This window comes from Melanotaenia boesemani, chromosome 16, assembly GCF_017639745.1.
Source record: "Melanotaenia boesemani isolate fMelBoe1 chromosome 16, fMelBoe1.pri, whole genome shotgun sequence".
Taxonomy (NCBI): domain Eukaryota; kingdom Metazoa; phylum Chordata; class Actinopteri; order Atheriniformes; family Melanotaeniidae; genus Melanotaenia; species Melanotaenia boesemani.
Genome location: NC_055697.1, coordinates 25,291,853 through 25,312,853, shown reverse-complemented (window position 1 = coordinate 25,312,853; position 21,001 = coordinate 25,291,853). Strand labels below are relative to the sequence as shown.

Here is a 21,001-nt window from a genome sequence, read left to right as displayed (position 1 = left end):
TGTCTGTACAGACAGGATGTAAAGGCAACATTTCTTTGATTGAAGGGTTAGCAGTTAACCGCTAGTGAGGCAGTTAAACCGCACGTGAGGAGCTGAATTTAAAATGTCTGACTGGGAGGACAGTGACGACGAAACTTCTCACAAGTCTGCCTCGAAACCCGCTACAACTGAATGGAAATATCCAGGCGATGACTGTCAATCAGGAAATATATGTTTCGGTGTAAAACAAGGAACTTTGTTTGGAGCCTCAGGAGAGAAGAGGGGTGGCCACAGCTATGAGGGTGTCGAGTTCAGGAGTTGGAGAGGTGGAAGAGGTCGAGGAGGCCCACCGAGAGAAGGACGAACATTTGTTGATGAGAAGTCGAACACTTCTGCCCCCCTGACCATTTCAGTTGAAAATGCGTCAGTTGGGAGGGTAATAGGTATATTACTTTCTTACAGTATTAATTAAATTCGCAGAGGCAATGTTTCCATGCAAATATAATGTTAGCTAAAGTTAATTCAGCTTGCTATATACTAAATGAACAGCTTCCATTAGCATGACGGGAAGTTGAAGCGGACTTAGCATTTAGCAGACGATTTTCTTTATCAACCGGTTTGTCACAGACTAACCTCTGCTTAGTTAACCCTGTGTTATTTGATTTTTATGTATTTATTTACTTATTTATTTATTTATATAATAAGTGTTTACGCTTTACTATGCCGTTTAAAGGTCGTGGAGGAGCCACAATTCGTGAACTTGAGGGGAATAGCGGTGCAAGAATCAAGGCAAGTTGACTCAGGCGTTTGACCATAATGTCAGTTTTCAAATGTAGAACTTTTATTGTAGCGTTCCCTTTTTGTAGATACAGGTGAAACTCAGAAAAATTGAATATTGTGAACAACTTAATGTATTTCAGTAACTCAACTTAAAGATGTAAACTAATATATAGACTCATTACATGCAAAGTGCGATATTTTAAGCATTTATTTGTTAAAATTTCAATGATTATGGCTTACTGTACATCTTATGAAAACCCAAAAATTTAAATCTCAGAAAATTAGGGTGAGAAGGTTCAATGTTGTAGTCTCTAAGTGCCACACTCTAACCAGCTAATTAATCCAAACGCTTGCAAAGGACTCCTGAGCATTCAATGGTTTCAGTCTATTTCAGTAGAATTCACAATCATGGGCAAGGTTGCTGACCTGACAGTTGTGCAGAAAACCATAATTGATACCCTCCACAAGGAGAGAATGTCTCAAGAGGTAATTGCAAAAGTAATCAGATGCTCTCAAAGTGCTTTATCAAAGCACATCAATAAAAAGTGGAAGGGACCAGTAGGGATGACCACAGCCTGGAGAGGCTCGTCAAGACAAGGTCATTGAAAAATGTAGGGGAGCTTCACAAGGAGTGGACTGAGGCTGGAGTTAGTGCTTCATGAGCCACCACATGCAGACAGATCCTGGGCATTGGCTTCAAATGTTGTATTCCTCTTGTCAAGCTGCTCCTGAACAAAACAACGTCAGAAGCGTCTTACCTGGGCTAAAGAAAAAATTAACTGGTCTGTTGAGCAGTGATCCAAAATGCTCTTTTCTGATGTGGACATAAGGTCCCAGAGTCTGGAGGAAGAATGGAGAGGCACACAGTTCAAGACACTTAAAGTGCAGTGGGTAGTTTATACAGTCTGTGTTGATTTGGGGAAGACATGTCATCTGCCGGTGTTGGTCCACTATGCTTTATTAAGTCCACAGTCAGCGCAGCCTTCTACCAGGATATTTTAGAGCTCTTCATGCTTGCTTCAGCTAAAAAGCATTTTGGAGATGCTGACTCCATTTTCCAACAGGACTTGTACCTGCCCACAATGCCAAAAGAACCGAAACCTGGTTCAATGACCAAGGGATTACTGTGCTTGATTGGCCACCAAACTCTTCTGACCTGAACTCCAAAGAAAATCTATGGGGAAATACAGAAGAGTTGAAGGCCGCTATTGAAACATCCTGGTCTTCCATTACACCCCAGCAGTGCCACAGGCTGATAACATCCATGCTACGCTGCATTGAGGCAGTAATGCATTCAAAAGGGGCTTAAACCAAGTACTGAGTTCATATGAATGACTATACTCTTGAGATGGTCAACATTTCTGTATTCAAAATCCTTTTTTTGTTGATTTCATGTAATCTAATTTTCTGATATTGTGATTTTGGGGTTTTCATAATAATCAAAATTATAATGAATAAATGCTTGAAATATCTAACTTTCTAGGTAATGAGTCTATATAATAGTTAACCCCTTTTAGGTCGAATTACTGAAACAAATTAAGTTTTGTGTGATTCAAATGTTTTGAGTTTTACCTGTATATTTAATCTGGACTGACATGCAGTAGCTGAGAAATGGATTGACCTAATCCAGTTAGTTAATGCTTGGATACCATAAATTTTATGAAGAATATTACAATATTTTCACCTTTTACAAACAAGAGAAGACTAGAACTTTAATAGTTTTAACTTAACCGTGTAGCTACAGCTTTTTAGTTATTGAACATCAGGAGCTATTTTATTTGGACATGTGTACATAGTGTTATTTTATGACATATGTGTTGTAAGTGTTTGTTGTTTTTCTTTGTTTCTTAAAGATAAATAAGGGTGACTATGAAGGTGAGGTGGTCATCTTTGGGTCCTCTGCTGCTCAGCAAAAAGCCAAGAAGATGATTGAAGAACTGGTGGCAGATGGCAGCTCACGGTTTAGTAATGGTATTGAATCTTTTTATGTAGAAAACTGTTTATCTTGACCTTCTCTAAAGGATTTCAGGTAGCTGAACAACCATATGTTAGTGCCATATGATTGATAATAAGCAGGGGTGATTGGAATCCGGCACGGTGCTGGTATTACACAAAAATCTGTGACCCATCAGAATCTGTGACCACAGGGGGGCGATTTGTCTTTTGTGTACATTTGTCTGCATGTACATTTTAGAAGACTAGCAAAGTCTTGAAAACGTGTATTTAGGTCTGAGTTCATAGTAATGCAGGTACAGTAAAGTCATACATTCTGATAGCTATCAGAGAATGTGACCTCTGTGTTCATGGCTATGCGAGGGTCACATATATTAGAAGAGTCCAGGCTAAAGTTGACTTGGGTCACCATTTCTGATAGCAATAGCAATTTTACACTTTTATTATGGTCTGTAAATATGTGCAAATAGAGACTTCATGTTAAAATGGATTAATTCATACAATTTAATTTAATTTAAATGAAGCATAGGATATTCGTTATTTTTAAAGAACCAAATTTTTATTCACATTTTTAGGTTTTTAAATTAAAGAAAAATATAAAACCTTTATAAAAAGAGGATAGATAGACTTTCTTCTAAGGGATGTAGATATTTGTGGAAAATTATGTAAAGTAAAAAAAAAAGTCCCTGGTTTCCAACCTGATAAATAGCCACATATTTAGAGGCATTGTGGAAGGTCCGGAGTCACAGGTTGGAGACCCCTGATGTAGTGTTTGTTAACCAAAATTTAATGCATTTGAAGCGGGACAACAAGGGATGCCAATTAAAGTATAATTTATTAAGAAAAGGTGACCAAAGTAAATAAACGGAGCTTAACAGTGTAACCTATGTGTATAATCTGTAGCATCAGTAGTGTATGGGAGTGTTGGTTGTGGGGAGGTGTTATGTGGGAAATCTAATAAACTAATGAGTGCACAAACAAAGGAAAAGGAGTGGGAAGGGAGTTGCACACATGTAGAATCATGTCTGAATGGGTTAATGTGCATTTCAACAGCGTGCACGTTGTTTTTTGGAGTTGGCACACCTGCATGCAAAGTCACGATCTAGTAGAAGTAGGGCTTGGGGGGAAAATACCTGAAGAAAAGCTCAGTGTGTGTTCTGTCATATAGAAACTTCAGATATGACACACACCCTGCATAGCTTCAAGCTCCCGTTTTAGATAACAGAAAAATGAGCATTGTACATTAGGTGTGGTGGCTTGTGGTTTCATCATGGACTGTACAAAATGAGTGTCTGTCTGTCAGTCAAACTAGTTTATCAACAGTTGTTTGCTTTGGGTGATGGATGGGGTTTATTCTTCAACTATGCAGGGGCAGGTCTAGAAAAGTTTTGATGGGGGGCCAGGCAGGGGCACAGACCAGGACAAAGGGGGTACAAATGAGACCTTTTTTTAGGTCTAGATTTTATTAAGTATTGAACTAGTTATAACTAAAGTGATCATCTAATGGAAAAAGTGAAGAAAGAAATATATAGTTTATCAACAGTTGTTTGCTTTGGGTGATGCTGCTGTAGGACTTTTATCACTTCTGCACCAACACTTACTCTTCAGTGATAAAAGGAAAAATGTGTTTTTAGCCAGATCATCAGTTTTATCAGAGATTCTTCATGAATATTGGCTGTTTAACTTCAATTGTCAGATCTGGTGGTTTTGACAGATATTATCACCATAGAGATGGTTGATGAGATGATGTATGAATTCTGCTTCATGATCTAGAACATGGTAGAATGATGCAGAACAACATAAAGAAGTGTATTACATGCTGCATTAACTGACCCTTGGATATCTGATGTTTACCCATGGGAAGGTCAGTTAGTAAATATTTGCAAGCATTGGATCTTTCTGTTGTAGTAAAACAGCAAAAACGGGCAGATTTCAGGCATAGTCCCGAATGGTAATTATCCATGATTAATTACTTTGTAAGCTGTGATTAATCTGATTTGACATCTTGTTCTGCTTTTCAGATCCTAGTAGAAGGCAATACTACGGAGGGGGCAATGGAGGCCACAGAAGAAAAGCTGATGGGGGAGTAAGCACTGGCTCTGTCTGGTCTGCTGCAGAACTACAGGCTGCTGAAGATGTTCCAGTACGTCCATCCATAGACTGGAACGCTATCCGGGAGAACAAGGACAAATATGAAGAGCTTAAATGGAAAGGTTAGCCCTCTACATTAATTTCCCAGGCCGCAAATGTTGAAACAGTGACATGATTTGTTCTTGAATTACTGTGCACTATGATATCCACAACTTCCCTCAGACGTCCCACCCATCAAGAAGAAGTTTTACATCGAGGCTGAGAATGTGTCCATGCTCACACCTGAAGAAGTCAGTGAATGGAGGTAATTCTTCCACTGTTTGCCCTTTTAATCGTATCATCCTGCTCCTCGGGTTTTATGCAGAAAGATGATGCTCTGGCACCATAAAACAAGCTACTGTGAATGTTCACATCAAATTGATTCAGTTTTATTTCTCAGTTGACGAGGCGGAGGTAAATGCCGAAGCATAGATGACTACTTTAAAAGATTAAACTGTTAGTGACAAGAAGATTCACATTAGTGTTGTTGCCGCTAGTAACCAAAGGTTTGGGGGAATTTTGAGAACTCTTGAAGTTCCCATGAAACAGGTAGCGAAGTGGTTTGCTTTCAACAGAAGGCTGCATAAATGTTTTGCCAGTAACTTGACTCATTATATTGTTTATATATAGCATACACCCATTGTCTAAAGAGAAATTCATTATTACAACTGGTAGCTTTATTGACTATTGCTCCATATAAAGACCTGACCTTGTAACTTGTCAGTAATGTAATGTAAGTAATTTTAGTTCTAGCCCAGTGATTTTTACAGCTGATATACTTTTTTTTTAGGAACTATGAGAGTTGAGGTGGATGCTGTTAGGAGCCCAAAACTAAGCTGCTGTTACAAAAAGAAACAAAAAAACAAACTAAACTGAACAACTACATCATTGTAATTTATTGGATTAATAAATAATTTTACATTTTAATTCAATTCAGTTATTTTGGAGGAAATTGTTTTATTCTGTGAAAAAAAATATATCTGAAGATGAAATAATAATGGTATTTGCTGGCATTTTAAAATATTTCATTGTTGGGTATAAAAGTGTGTTTGTGTGTTAGTTATTAAACCAAGACAGTTCAATGCTTAAATACTCTCAACTGACTGTTTAGCTTATAGGAAAACAATTTTTTATGTACTATAACCTCACACATAGAAACATTTCATACATGGCTGTCTGAATCACCACCAACCCACTACAATGCTTTCACAATAGTGCTTTAAGAAGAAAAAAAACCCTGCAGATATGTGGACAACTATTAGACTCCATGACAAACCCAGCAATGTTTGAAAGTCCCCAGAACTTGGTTTTCCTTCATGAAATTAAATGAGGGAAAAAATACTTTGAGGGAAATTCTAAATCATTTATTTTTATTATTCATACTTGATATTCATGAATATTTTACTCCATTCTTTTATTATGTTTTTGTTTATTTTATTCCTATTTTAATTTTCTTACTCTAAATTGAAATGCTGATGCTGTCAACTCATTTTTACATTTTACATTTGGCCGTAAGACATTGTGGACATGGCTTATAAGGGCTCCAGACACTTGTATTTCACTTAAATCTTGTGGTCTTGTCTCACGTTCAGCGATGCAAGCATGACTGTATTCTTTCTCTGCATTCTCAGATAACACTTAAAACACCTGCTACTCTCTTAACTGCCTGACAGCTGTGAGAAACATGAACACCACGCTGACCATTTACTGAATGCTATGGATTTTAACAGATTAAAGCCATTACTGCTACATATTGCATGGTGCCTCCTAAAAATGAAGCAAATGCATATTTAGATATAAACCCCTAGTTTATAACACTGCATAGTTTGGACCAAATATTCCTGATATATTGTGGTGTAGCACTTTGCATACTCAGCTTTTTTCTTGCACTAAACCGTTGTTTGGAATCGACCACTCCACCCTTTCCAGTAATCCAACCATGTTCTTATGTTGTGCTTTTCCACAGAAAGGAAAATAACAACATCTTTGTGGATGACCTGAAGGAGGAAGGGGGAAAGCGGCCCATTCCAAATCCCTGTCGCACATTTCTGGAGGCCTTTCAGCTTTATCCAGAGATTATGGAAAATATTGATCGTGTTGGCTTTGAAAACCCTACCCCCATCCAGGTATGACCTAACAACCGGAACACCACAAAGTGTTGACCCCAATGTAACCTTAAGACATCTGGATTTTCACATTTGCACATTAACATACTTTTGTCTCCATTATGCAGTGCATATTAAACTTGACTTTTATCCATCTACTTAATGTTTACAATTCCATGCTCCATGAACCGTGCTCACAGGAAGACCAGAAGTCTAAGCCATTTTTATACTGTTAGATGAGCTTGAAGTGCACCATCATGTTGGTTAAAAGCATCTCTGGGGAGATGTTTTGAAGAAAGATGCCTGAGTAATAAGTCATAGTAAATCACGGGGATTACCTATTGCCACACATAAAAAGATTTGGAAATACCCATTTAGTAGCATCCTTGTTAAACAACTTCTTTTTTCCTCCTTTTTGTAATGATGTTTGTATTTGCAGATAAAGTTTTCCCAAAAAGAAGTGAGAGTTCATAAAATATGCTGAGAGCTAAATAAGATGTTTTGATAGATGTATTTCTACCTCTTTAATGGGCAAGTTTTAGAACTTAATATTTGTATTAAATGCTTGTTCCTCATTTATGGTGAAGCGGTAGTGATGAATCATCTGTCACCCCCCCCCCCCCCCTTATAACTTCTCATTTTTACTTCCAAATCCGGACTTGATGATCTTGTTGTTTAATGAGTTCACTTTTATTTATTCATGTTGTTTTTTCCATTTTTGTTTTTTTCTGTCACCTTTGCTTTGATTCTGTGGCTTCTTTGGGAGATCTGTCATTTTTACAGTAAACCACTGAGGCAGTAATCATGTATAGGAAGTTTCAGTCCACACTGCTCTCATTTGTGGTTTTATGTTGGTTTGATGAGCTACCAGTAGATGAAGGTGTTCCTCATCACTTGAAGAATCGATAGAAGGCTCTGCTCTTTCAAGAACACCAAATTTTCCTAAGACTAAAAATACCCTAATATGTTTATATCACACAAGCTTTGCACCTTTGTACCTTTTCATACTTGTAATTTGCTGTGTAATTGAATTTAAATCGATTGAGGACATAATGAGTGTCTTACAGTAAGCTGGTCCTAACCTGTGAGTCACTTTGGGAAAAAAGGTCTGGTAAATGACTAAATATAAATATAAAATCATGCTGGACCTTCAGTGATATGTGTCTGTCAAGCAAGTTATTCATTTTTCTTTTTATTTTTTCTTTTTTTTTTTTTTGGAGGTCTTTATAAGCTGAATGTGCAGTTCTATATCTCTGTGAAAAATTGAACCTTTTTCCATCAAGGGGAAATGAAACCGCCTCATCACACTCTCGCATTTCAATTTCATTTCACTAACAGGCTTTGTCAGGTTTATTACTGGCATGCAATTTTTCATAGCTGCACAACAGGTTCCACTTAATGCAAATACTTGAGCTGGTAGTCTAGTCTCATCCCGCATGCATAGTAATACCAGGAAATATGATGTTGTCTTAATAGGTGTCCATCCAGTTAGATCACACTTTAAAGTCTGTCTCACAAGTAATTTAAGTAATGGCTCAAAATTGTAACTAACCTGTAGGATTCTCCATTTTTGTCTTTATAACTTTGTGTCTGAATATGCTCAGCAAACCGATTGAACAGATCTTAAAATCTTCGGAAATGAGATTATTGCTTAAGTTGAGTGATTTCTCTTAATTTCATCGTTTTATTAAAATGTGTCGAGCCCCTGGGAGGCCACACTTGCCAGTTTCTATTCTCAGGGTTGGATTCTTGGATAATATGTCTGTTATGGTGTTTATATTTATCAATATATTGAATTTGTATGTTTTCATTTACACTTCATTTAAAGAAATTTCCTGAACTGAATTCTTTTTTTTTTTTTTACCTCATATTTATATAAATTTTTTTACTTTGTAAACCACTGAAGCAAAATTTACTATGTTGTATAAGTATTTGTTTTATTTTGCATTTCTTTCATTTTTAATCAAATGAATAGTAAGTCAGTCTTATTCCAGTTGAGGTTTAATGTACATGTGTGTCATTGATGCAGATACAATTTCCTTTTAAACTGTTCCTTCATCAGTCTCAAGCATGGCCAGTGTTACTCAGTGGGGAGGACCTGATAGCAATTGCTCAGACAGGAACTGGGAAAACACTGGCTTACCTGCTGCCAGGGTTCATTCATATGGATGGACAGCCTGTGTGAGTATAGGACCTGTTTCATTTTTCAACTTATTTACATTTTCTCTCGCAGGCATCTTCATATGTTGTTTGTGTCATAATGACAAGCAGCAGATATATTCCTTTCTTGCTCCTTTTAAGAGTGGGCAATAGGAATGTCACAATTAAAGATTTTACTGGTATGGTTCATTGTCAATGAAATAATCACAATTTTATGAGTTTTATTAATTTCCCAAAACTATAAATGTATAAAATCACAAATAAAATTTAAGTGTTATTCATTTTTATCTTTTGATGCCAAATTAACAAAATAATAGAACAACAAAGTAAAGTAACCAAGAAATCGCATTCCTACTAAATCCCTTCTGCTGTGTAAAGAATAAATAATCCTATATATTAACTCTGGCTTTCTCTCAGAGAAAACACTCGGCAGGTATCACCAACTCTGGTTCTCGAGGGCCTGGATCCTGCAGGTATAGGATGTGTCCCTGCAGCAACAGACCTAATTCAAATTTATGGATTCACTTGACAACAAACTGTTGGAGATCCATTTTATTAGCATCATATAACCAAAGTATTGTGCGTTTACCCTTAACATTAAAAGCTGGTGGTTATCCTGCATGTGATGAAACGTATTGGATGGATTTTTTTTTATGTCATGCTCTACAGGCTGGTGAGCCTTGTCTTTTTCTTCTCAAACCAAAAAAAAAAAATCCAACAAGAATGACTTATTCTGTTCATTTGGAGGCAATAACTCTTCCTCTGCTGTAATGAGTCACTCTAATTCACCTCTTTTGCAACTCACACAGAGCCAAAACAAAGCAACACAAGCAGCACTTTTTATACTTTTTTCTATCTTTTTATAGAAAATAACTGTATTGACAGATCTTTGAAATTCAATAATCATAGCATTTAATACCATGATGAATTGCAGAATTAAGTAATCGTAACATACCTAGTGGGATTTTTCTTTGTGTTCATTGTTTCTTCATCAATAGAGCTAGAGCTGAGCGGGGTGGTCCTGGCATGTTGGTGCTGACTCCTACCAGAGAGCTGGCCCTGCAAATTGAAGCTGAGTGCAACAAGTATCGTTACAAAGGATACAAATGGTATAAGTAACTATGAATGGGTTTAAAATCAATAATCAGTGATTACTTGACATGATAGAACTTGTCCTCCTGCATCTTCTCTCAGTGTCTGTATCTATGGCGGAGGTGACAGGAGAGGCCAGATCAACTTGGTGAAGAGTGGTATTGACATAGTGATCGCTACACCAGGCCGTCTCAATGATCTGCAGATGAATGAGCTCATCAATCTTCGATCTATCACCTACTTGGTCAGGTCTTTGTTTTTTGTCTGTCTTTTATTAAAGGGTTTTAATGTACATAAAGAAGTACTTTCCCTTTTGTTTTGTTTTTTCTTTTTTCCGAAGCATCTCTCAATATTTGTGTATTTTAACAAGATTACCTTAATAGTGAATCATGTCTGTGCAGACATGTCTGAGAGTAGTATCTGCACCGACGTTATGAATGTTGTACGTAATTGCTGAAATTGGTGTTTTGATTTTTGGTGGGGTTGTTTTAATGTCAGCTCTCTTATTTCTTGCATTTTGTGTTGTAATACTTAAAGCAGATTTATACTCGCACGGCGTCTGCGTGCGGTCAGCTACGGCGTAGCTGATGCTGGTGAAGTTTGCACTCGAGCGTAGGGGGATACGCATTGTTAGGGTGTCGTGTTGCAGTTTCTCCTCCAAATCTGAAGGTGGCAGCAGGGGTGGTATTGGCCGGTGAACTCACCAGGTCAGAGTTCTTTTGATGGTTCACTTCAGTTCCGGTAGGTATTTTTTGTTTTAAAACAACAATGGCGTCCAGTATGGTTCAGTGTCTTCATCAGCCTCTCATCAGCTTGATCCATTAGGTGTTGTTTTTAAAAATGGCGGTTGGTACACAAATTCAACGAGAAGATCCTGAAGATCCGGAAACTCGTAATCTCAAACTGACCAATCATAAGGGAGTACTTCCGGGTAACTGTCTGCCTAGCAATGGTGCACATCAGGTCTGGAAGAGGTGCGCGTTGGGCCTCTGCGGAGTTACCCAGCGCCTACAGCAGTGGCACAGACGCCATGCCAGTATAAATCTGCGTTTAAGCTTTTTCTCTTCAAGTTCTATTATTTCTTTTTAAAGTTTGTTTTTATTGATTCTTCTGCAACCTCCTTTAATGCTTTTCATGTTTTATGTAAAGCACTTTGAATTGTCATGTATGTAAAATGTACTAGATAAATAAACTTGCCTTTTTTGGGGAAAGGTGCTAGACGAGGCTGACCGTATGCTTGATATGGGCTTTGAACCCCAGATTATGAAGATTCTTCTAGACATCCGTCCAGATCGACAGACTGTCATGACCAGGTACCAGTAATTATGAACACTTTGATTAACGTTAAGGCTACAAAGACGAGAGTTATATGATCCAATGAATGTAAATGTAGTCTTTCAAAATCATGAGGTATTATTCAGTTTTCATTACCAGAGTTTCTGGAAACGAGTTTTATCATACTAGTAAAAGGGATTATTGTGCCAAAAGAAGTAACTGTCAGAAGTATCTGAACATGTGGTTTTTAGTGCCAGTTTGCCACAGCAGTCTTAAATGTTATACTGAAAGTGACGCGACAAGGTCTAAGTCTGAACTGCATTGTCATTTACAGAAAGGCACTTACAGCAGACCTGGGTCTCAGTTTCATATGTCATCTACTTCTAGATAATCCAGTGGATTGTTAATAATTTACACCACTGTGCAAACTTCTGTAAGGCACCTAATTTTTCTTTATCATTTTTATCATGCTAAAATCTGTAGGTCACGTTGCAATTTCTCCTAATCATCAAATACATAACACAGATTGCCTGTGATTTTCATTAGCTAAAAAGGCATTTTCCTCATTTATGACATTTATCCTTGTTATTGTAAATACAATAAAATCCTTACAACTAAACAAGTCAGTGTTACTAATAATGCCAGCTGTTGTACAAGTTTTAATGTAAATATGTTGAACAGCTTAAAATAAAAATCTACCAAAAACTTGCAGCATGCCTATTATGCTGATATGAATTTAATGGCAAAGTGCCATGTGGGGGGGAAGAAAATGCATAAATAAATTTAGTCTCTTTAGCCGTTGCCATCATATGTAACTTAGGGCACATTAGTTTGCTCAGAACATCCACTTCATTTGTGTATGTGTGAATGCACAAACACATTCTCTTGATATGGATCTAAGGAGCAAACGCTGGTCTACCTACAAATGCAAGTCTCCGTCCGCTCCAATTGAACTAAATACAGGATGTGAAGTTACATGTTGAGTGAATAAACATTTGTTTCCATTAACACATGCTCCAGTGCCACTTGGCCCACAGGGGTGAGACGATTGGCCAAATCCTACCTTAAGAATCCCATGATGGTTTATGTGGGCACACTGGACTTGGCGGTAAGCTTTCCTCTTGTGTGTATGTGTTTGTGAGAGAACTGCTATTTTTTTTTTTTTTTTTTTAGTATTTACCTATTTTGTCCCACCATGACACTGTAGGCAAATTATTCACAATTAGATTACTGTGGAATTTTCTTGTGTTCTGCATTAAAATGTCTTCAGAAAAACTAAGCAGTTAGATTGTATTTGGATTACACATGTGAGTGCGCTTTGTGGAGTAAAAAAGTGGTGTGTAAGTGTAGCAAACACAAGTGTATATATAAGTATAAATTCAGGCCATTTACTGTGCATATGTTCTGCTTGTCTTTTTGTCTCAGGCAGTTAACACAGTGCAGCAAACAGTGCTGATTGTTCGTGAGGAAGAGAAGAAGTCGTATGTTTTCGACTTTATCAGAAACATGCTGCCCCAGGATAAAGTCCTCATCTTTGTTGGCAAGAAGCTTATGTGAGTTGATCCAGTTTGAAAGCAACCACCATTGAGCCCCTCCCAAAGAAAGCCCTGCTGAATGTCCTGTTGTCCCATTGCACTCACCCCTGTTGTAACGAAGTGTTTTGAAAGGATAGTCATGGCACACACAGACATCGATTTAATTTCAGTATGCATATAGTCAGAATTGGGGGATGGTCATCTGGCATCAGAAATTTCAGCACAGACTGCCCCTAAGGCTCTGTGCTGAGTCTGATGCTCTACTCCCTCTTCACCTATGACTGAACACCAGCATTATAAGATTTCCTGATGACACCACAGTCATAGGAATGATCACGGGGGGAGCGGAGGCGGACTCAGGGCTGTGGTTGCTGGCCTTGTGACGTGGTGTCAGGAAAACAGTCACTCCTTCACAAGATATTTGTGGACCCTAGGAGAAGGGAGGCGCGGCATTCTCCCATTTACATCAGGGACACTGAGGTGGAGAGGGCGTATACACATCACCAGTGGTCTGACCTCGTCCCACAACACCAAAGAACTCATAAAACCTTTTACCTTTTACTGTACATGTCCTACATAAGCTAACACCTGTCAGCAGACACTGCACCTTACATCATTTGCTGCTTTACACTTCTCTATTTTTCTGTCTTATTATTGTGATATATTATTTTGTAAATACAGAGCTTTTATCCTGTTCATTCTTGAGCATGCAAAGAAAAGAATTTCATTGCACAGTGTTAAACTGCTGTTTTCATGCGACACATATGACAAATTTTTTGAATCCGTGTAAATTAGAGAAGACTACATTAGTTGCTGATAACTACTGACTAAAGCTACAGACACTGGAATCTATGCTTACTGATCTGTGTATGCTTATATCTCCATGAACTATTCAAAAACCAGTGCTGATGACCTGTCGAGTGACATCTGTCTGCAAGGTCTGGCTGTCCAGAGTCTCCATGGTAACCGTGAACAGTGTGACCGTGAAGAAGCTCTTAAAGACTTCAAAGAGAGTATGTCACAACAAAGAATAGTTTTCTTTAAAATAAGACATGTAGACCTCAGAAAGAGGTAACCTGGCCCACATTCTACCACATTTATAGGCAGATAAAACAAATTGACCATAGAGGGGGTGTTCTGTCCTATTACAGGTCGAGTTCGCATCCTAGTAGCCACAGATTTGGCATCTCGGGGGTTGGATGTTCATGATATAACGCATGTCTTTAATTATGACTTCCCACGAAACATTGAGGAGTACGTCCACCGTGTGGGTCGCACAGGCCGAGCAGGGTGAGTGAGTGTGTGTCAGTTTAGACATGCCAGCATATTCTGAGCTTGGTTCATCATGAGTTTGATCTTGGTGCATAATCATTTCAGACGATCAGGTGCTGCTGTAACCTTAGTAACAAGAGAAGACTGGAGGATGGCCCCGGAGCTGATTCCCATACTGGAGCGAGCAGGACAAGTTAGCAAACACACATTTAGCATTTTCTTTATTGGAGAAATATTAAAGTGTAAATGGAAATATTGTGAATTCATTGTGTTTTATTACACAGCAGAATTTTATTTAATTCACAAATGTGGTTGTCAACAATTCAGGGTTTCACTACACAGAACAAAGTCAAAATATTCCTCGACAGTGACCAAATAAGGAAAGAATTAGATGAATAGTTTGACCAGGTGTGTGTGTGTGTGTGTGTGTGTGTGTGTGTGTGTGTGTGTGTGTGTGTGTGTGTGTATATATATATATATTATAAGTTTTTTATTTTTATTTTTTTCTTGTTGCAGGAGGTCCCCGAGGAGCTGCTGCTCATGGCAGAGAGATATGAGAAGCATAAGAGGGAGAAGGAGATGTGCAATCCGAGGGGAGGACAGGGACATGGAGGAGGCAGAGGAGGAGGCAGAGGAGGAGGAGGAGGAGGAGGATGGGGAAGAAGAGATGGTGGAGGAAAAGGCAGTAGAGACCGAGGCCAAAATTGGGGATTCTAATACATGACTGTCCACAGGTAGCTTCCACACAGGTAACCTCCACAGGATTATTCAGAAAGATACATGTAAATCAGCAAGATGTCTGTTTGCATAATTAGACATTAATCAAGTCACTTCTGTCTGTTTTTTTCGGTACAGGGAGGCTCGAGATCTGAAACCACCTGATATTTCTTTTGAATTCCTACTTGAGTTTGTTTTTTTTTGTTTTTTTTTATATATAAAAACGTTTTCCTGTATTGTTATCCATTATAATTGTTTGGTTGGCAGTTACACTAGTTATAAAAAGTTTGATATGTGTTTTCCTGACAGTTCTTTTTCTTTCTGTGACTCATCCTCATTTATATACTTGATATTTTGTTTAATTTTTTGATTTGGGCAGAAAGAAATCTGCCAAATAAATTCTCACTTTTAAAGAGACATGACGTCTGGTGTTTTTTGTTTTTGTTTTTTTTCCTCTTATTAACTTTAAGGTACATAATTTTCGTTATAACTTTTTCACACCTTTTCCTTGCCTCTGAAAGAAATTTCTTGGACATTGAAAAAAGTAATTGTTTTAAATTTAATATCAAAGAAAATATTTGTTGTACTGCAGTTAATCTGTCATTTGATTTTTTTTTCTTTTTTCCATGAAGTCAAATTTCTGCTGATTCTGCAAGTTTTTGTAACGTCTGAAAAGAAACCAGTACTTAGAATATATGTATAGGTTCCTGTAAAAATAGTTCCACCCTCATTTTTTTCTTTATTTTTCACAAACTTGACTTATTCCAATCCTGAGTAGGTTATGCATGCTCTTCTGTAATGTGATGTCACATCTGAATCCAGTACATTTTTCACACATAAGGGGAAGTTATATAACTGAGTATAGGAAATAATAAGAAATGTTACTACCAAGTCATATTTCTTATATATATGATATGATTACCAGGCACAAAATCTAAATTTCAATTCACATTCTTGCACAGAATTGCGTTTTTGTAGATTTTGATACCAGTCAGCCCTTTCAAGAATCCACCATGCCTGTCTGATTTGCTACTTCTGGTCTTCATGAAGGCCCCCTGACCAGAACCTGATCTCTTATTTGTTCTGATGGCTTTGGTTGGAGCTTCCCCATTGTTGTTCTCATAATTTATATTAATATTGTGTTCTCTGTCCTCATTATGTTTGCCACTGTTTTAATTTGGACTTGTATATTTTCTCCTGGTTGAGTAGAGCTATATACACACTCAATACTCACAATTTCTCTCTGTCATCTCTTTTGCAGCACCATCTTCTGTAAGTTCTCTGCCAGCTGAAATAAATAGCTAATGTATTCATAATTAATGCTATCTTTAATGTTTTTTTTCCTTTTTCTCCAGGATGCATTACTTGCCTGTTGATTCTTCTCTCTGTGGGGTAAGGTGCTTTTTAATATGTAGTAAAGCTCTATGATGTTTTGGATCATTTGTGGTCGTCTGACATAGTAAGACAATAACAGTTGGTATCTAAATTGGTAAGTAAATAAATGTGTCAAAGTACAATTTACAAAAAACATCAAGATAAGAAAATTCAAGTTTTTTTTATTTGGTTTAGTTATTAACTGGATTCAACTTTGATTACAGTTATGGTAAAGACTATTTAACAAACTAGAAAGTAATGAAAAGCCAAGACATTATTTCTTATTTAATTAGGAAAAAGTGACTTGGTCATTTTTGTTAAACATCTTGTAAATGTAAAACATCAAGGCAAGGCACATTTTGTACAAGACTATTCAAAGTGCTGTACATCAAACATTACAGCAGGGTACAGAAAGCAATACAAGTGCATTAAAAATAAAATTAACAAAAACAGAAAGAAAATGCTAAAATAAAATAGATAAATTGCAAGAAATAAAGTTCCAGCTTGGGGAAAGACAGTATTAAAATATGATCAAGTTTAAAGATTCCAGCTTAAAAGAACCAGATGCAGATCTGGACTCTAAATAAAAACTGTTGAAATGCAGCAGAGAACAGGTGGGTCTTTAACTTAGATTTAATTTAACTGAGTGTTTGCAAATCACTGATAATGTTAGTGGTATGAAATCAAGAACGTTTGTATCCCACTAAAAACAAACTTTCTAACTTCACTTGAATGATGTGTCAAAAACACAAGCAACTTATTTTCTAAGCTCTTCCTCAAATATAGGAAAGCCTTCTTCACACTGCTTGTTGATGTAGTCGGCCAGCTCTTTGCACATTTTCGTACTAGGGCCAGACAACAGGTTCTGACTGGGGATGAAGAAGTTGTAGAGTTCACCCTTTTTCAGGGACTCTTCAAAGTCCTGCAGGAGCAGCTGGAAGCAGGGGTTCAGCTCTGAGGCCTTCCAGTCGCTGTCCTTAGGTCTGGAGCAGCAGGCGTGTAAGAGTGTAGTTTTGACATGATAGGAGCAGAACTTGTCAAATTTTATCCCGTTCTTTTTCTTCAGCAGATGCAAAAGATGCTTCAGAAGCTTCAGACAGTCCTTCCTGTGCAGAGTGAGAAACAGTAAATTATAAAGGAGTTTCATGTGAATAACTTGCTTACAGAAATAGATATGAGAAATTACAGGACAGCAGAGCAGTGTTGAATTTACTTCTCAAATGCTGCAAAATGTTTATTCAGAAACTCATAACTATCTTTCTTTTGACTATGAAAAATATTTTATTAGATTTTTTTTATGATAAAAATCTGGTAACATTTTCTGTTCAGGTCATAGCTAGAATTTATTTGTATATTGATAAGACAGGATTGTAATCATACATGACAACTTAGTTTTATGACCAGTTGACCCACAGTGTTGCTATACTTGCTACTGTAAGTGACAATAAAGCCTATTCTATTCTGTAATTTAAAAAAGAAGTCATGATGCTGTATCTGGTACAGGGTTACAAGAATCTGGTCCTGTGTCTTTGTGGCCCTGCTGGTTTTCTGCATGCTGAGGATTGGCTGAAACGGAGACACCTTCACCTCCCTCCTGATTGGATTATGGATGGTTCAATCCCTGCTTCTGCTGTCACCCACCAGGAAATAAATGACTGCTGCAGCTGCTCATTCATTGGCAACTGTTTTCCCAGACAGCCTGTCCTTAGCTTGCTGAATTATTTGTGGTTGTGATCGTGGACTTTGGTTTTTGTGGTGTTTGTATAGTAAGATTAGTGTTTTTTCTTCCAACAGTGTTAAAACTGTTTGGCTTTTGTGTTCTTCGCTTGCAGACTGGTAGTCTTGTTTTTCTTTATCTTTGGTGTTTGGTAAGACATAAAGCCCTTTTGGTTTCTCTTTTTGTTGTATTTAGTTTATAGTTAAATGTTAGAATGTGTTGGACTAAATTTTAGGTTTGTATTTTGTATTTTCTTTTAAATTAGATATTGGAGCTGCTTCCCCTTTTGTTAATATTGTAGATTAGTAGGCCAGTTTTTCTTTCACTCTGGCTTGTTTTGAGTTGAATTCAGATTGTGGCTGTTATGTTCTGTTTTTGGTTTAAATCAGTTTCACTACCCCCAACACGTGAGATTTACCACCTTATTTTTGTATGGTTCCTCATTTCTGCTTGCCACAATAAAAATCTGATAACTTTTTTACATCCGTCCACCGTACGCTTTTTTGTTACGCCCTCTCATTACCCCAGAGTTGGGTCATAACAAGCGTGATAAAAACAGCAGAACTTACTAAACAGAACGCTAATATGACTGAGATTTACACTGTGTGCAGTTTAGCAGTTGTTTGGCATCAATATGCATTAGTTGGACTTATGAGCTGTTTTTGTTAAGTTTACTAAAACCCAACCTGCAGCAGCCTTGGCCTTCTCTTTCACAGCACGTCTTCTCCGATCCATGATTCTTTAGAATGGCCTTCTCAATATGAGAGAATGAAACCCGCCAAACATCTGTGTGTTAGAGAAGTGAAAGTGAAAAAAATATTTTGAAACTCAGGAACTTATGTTTAATCCAATGACAAAATTATGATGTGTCACTGTATGCTGCAAGTCTGTCATAGATGGCCAAACACCTGTGAAGTTTATGTTCAGTCTTATTTGTGTTCAGGAAGTTAGACTTACCTTTTGCACGGACCCCGTCTTTTTCCTTTGTGCCTGTTCCTTCGTATTTTGGAACGAGGTAGTATGGCATTAGTTTGTAGTCCCGTTTTACTTTAGTCCCAAGCCACTTCTCTATTTTAAGACCATCGTTAGTGAAATTCGGCCAGCTTGACTTAACCTCAAGACAGAGGACAACATCCAGGGAAATGGGAATTGATTCCACTGTTGTGGTTATAGTTACTGCAGGGCAGCCTTTTTTCTTTCTCTCCATCGACCAGTCTGGAACAAACATGTTTAATCAAAGTTGGGCATCCCAAACAAGTAAAATAGACATGTCGTCCATAATGGATATAACTGCAGTTTAAATAATGTCTTCACACTTGATTACCACTGACCTGTAAATTCCTTGAGACATTTCTTCACCTCCTCCCTGAACTCTTTGAGCATTTCACTGGCAGATAAAACGTCACCCTTCTGGAATTTCTCCAGGGGATTATTTCCACGTTTTAGCGCCACACTGTAAAAGGCTCCATCCTCTCCAAATGCTTCAATTTGAACTCGATCAATCGGGATGCACAGCATGACGTCAAACTCATCAGGATCAGAAATCTGTATACACAGAAATATCAGAGTAGCACGATCATACAGTTACATTCCTGGACCGGGTGGAGGAGCATGTCTTTTGTTCTGTCCAATATTAACCACGTGTTCACCATTAAACTTGACTGGAACTTGGACTAGAATGGCTTACCTTCACGTTTTCATAATAACTTCCGGTGCGAAGTACGTCTACATCTTGAAAGCTTTTGGTTTTTCTTAAATGCTTGATTATATATGCTGTGATTACATTAACAACTTCTGACGTATTTGATCTAGCCATTTTCCTAATTCTCAAACTGCGCAGTGTGTTATTAAGGAGAGAGTTGCCTTTCTCTTCTCGAGGTGTTTGTGTTTCTTCAAGTCTTTCCAGCTGAACTTTTCTTTTCTCTGCAGATTCTTCTGGGAATTCAGCATTGCCAGGCATGTTTGGTGATGTGTTCTTAGCCTCCCCTGTAGATTTATCTCTTGTTTTACTCTTTGTGGAACAGATTTTAGCCTTTGTTCCGGTTGACAAGCCATGCTGCTCATTGTCCTCCTCAGTGTCGTGGTTAACGGTCTTTGTTTTTCTGGTTTTCTGTGCAGATGGTTTCTCATCAGTGTCCTTTAGCTTTTTCTTGTCCTTTACCTTTTGATTCTTCATGGTTTCATCCTGCTTCTCCTCTGTAAAGGCTGGATAACTCACTGGAGGCTCTTGTTTGATTTCTTTATGTCTAGTTGCATTCTTGGCAGGCATAGAGTTAGGACTCTCTGCCTTCTCTGCAGATTTGGCCCTGCTAGCGTGTCTTGTTTTAGCATTTTTTGCTTGTTCCTTAGGCATGTCAGGCAGTATATTCTCAGTCTCCCCTGCAGATTTTTCTTTGGGTTTGGTCCTTGTAGAACTGGCTTTAGCCTTTGTTGTGTCTTTAGGCACTCCCTTCTGCTTGTTGGTCTCCACTTTGTCATGGTTTGTGGTCTTCTTTTTGCTGGTGTTGCGTGCAGATGGCTTCTCGTCAGTGCTGTTTGTTTTTTTCTCATCCTGTGCATTTTTAGTCTCTGTGGTTTCCTTCTGCTTCTTTTCTGTAAAAGGTGGACATCTCGTTGGAGGCTCTTGTTTTTCTTCTTTATATCTAGTGACATTATTGGAGTCAGGACTCTTTGCCTTTCGTGACCTCCCTCTGCCGCTCATGATGATGAAATGAGGACGGAAATTGCCTCACCAAATATAAACTTGATCATACTTCCGGTTGACGCCCCCTGACATTTGAAACCCTGCCTAACACACATTTTTCTTCTGTAAGAATATAAGATGACATAACTGAGCTGACAAAACTGGTTTTGTAGCTCTGTATAAAATAGTTAGAAATCATAACTTTGTTGTTTTATTCTTTTTCAAATAG

General features: G+C 37.8%; 2 protein-coding genes across 4 annotated transcripts; one reads left to right on the top strand and one right to left on the bottom strand.

Moving 5' to 3' along the window:
* The first annotated feature begins 52 nt into the window (after positions 1–52).
* ddx43 (DEAD (Asp-Glu-Ala-Asp) box polypeptide 43) lies at positions 53–15,415 on the top strand. Of its 3 annotated transcripts, none has more exons than XM_042009530.1 (17): positions 53–422; positions 713–768; positions 2,613–2,730; positions 4,734–4,925; positions 5,026–5,107; positions 6,809–6,968; positions 9,010–9,128; positions 10,106–10,216; positions 10,302–10,443; positions 11,460–11,512; positions 12,495–12,582; positions 12,900–13,027; positions 13,913–14,022; positions 14,161–14,299; positions 14,387–14,474; positions 14,798–15,030; positions 15,132–15,415. In XM_042009530.1, exons 1-16 carry the CDS (start codon positions 104–106, stop codon positions 14,996–14,998), a joined length of 2,106 nt encoding a protein of 701 aa, XP_041865464.1. In that variant the 5' UTR covers positions 53–103; the 3' UTR covers positions 14,999–15,030; positions 15,132–15,415. The 3 variants fall into 3 exon arrangements, with proteins under 3 accessions (XP_041865464.1, XP_041865463.1, XP_041865462.1); XM_042009529.1 differs by having other exon boundaries at positions 54–422; positions 11,412–11,512; positions 15,137–15,415; XM_042009528.1 differs by having other exon boundaries at positions 54–422; positions 11,412–11,512.
* Positions 15,416–16,890: 1,475 nt separating this feature from the next.
* cgasa (cyclic GMP-AMP synthase a) lies at positions 16,891–20,790 on the bottom strand. The gene is made up of 5 exons (XM_042011188.1): positions 19,777–20,790; positions 19,421–19,634; positions 19,047–19,304; positions 18,776–18,875; positions 16,891–17,478 (listed from the first exon to the last, which is right to left on the bottom strand). Exons 1-5 carry the CDS (start codon positions 20,788–20,790, stop codon positions 17,130–17,132), a joined length of 1,935 nt encoding a protein of 644 aa, XP_041867122.1. The 3' UTR covers positions 16,891–17,129.
* Positions 20,791–21,001: the final 211 nt, after the last annotated feature.

Bases quoted from the DNA above. Each gene is read 5' to 3' on its own strand.
- ddx43 (XM_042009529.1), top strand. From the start codon at position 104: ATGTCTGACTGGGAGGACAGTGACGACGAAACTTCTCACAAGTCTGCC. The intron at 4,926-5,025 runs GTTAGCCCTCTA...AACTTCCCTCAG, and splicing joins TGAAGAGCTTAAATGGAAAG to ACGTCCCACCCATCAAGAAG. The intron at 11,513-12,494 runs GTACCAGTAATT...CACATGCTCCAG, and splicing joins CGACAGACTGTCATGACCAG to TGCCACTTGGCCCACAGGGG.
- cgasa (XM_042011188.1), bottom strand. From the start codon at position 20,790: ATGAGCGGCAGAGGGAGGTCACGAAAGGCAAAGAGTCCTGACTCCAAT. The intron at 19,305-19,420 runs GTCAGTGGTAAT...TGTTTGTTCCAG, and splicing joins ATGTCTCAAGGAATTTACAG to ACTGGTCGATGGAGAGAAAG. The intron at 18,876-19,046 runs GTAAGTCTAACT...TCTAACACACAG, and splicing joins AGACGGGGTCCGTGCAAAAG to ATGTTTGGCGGGTTTCATTC.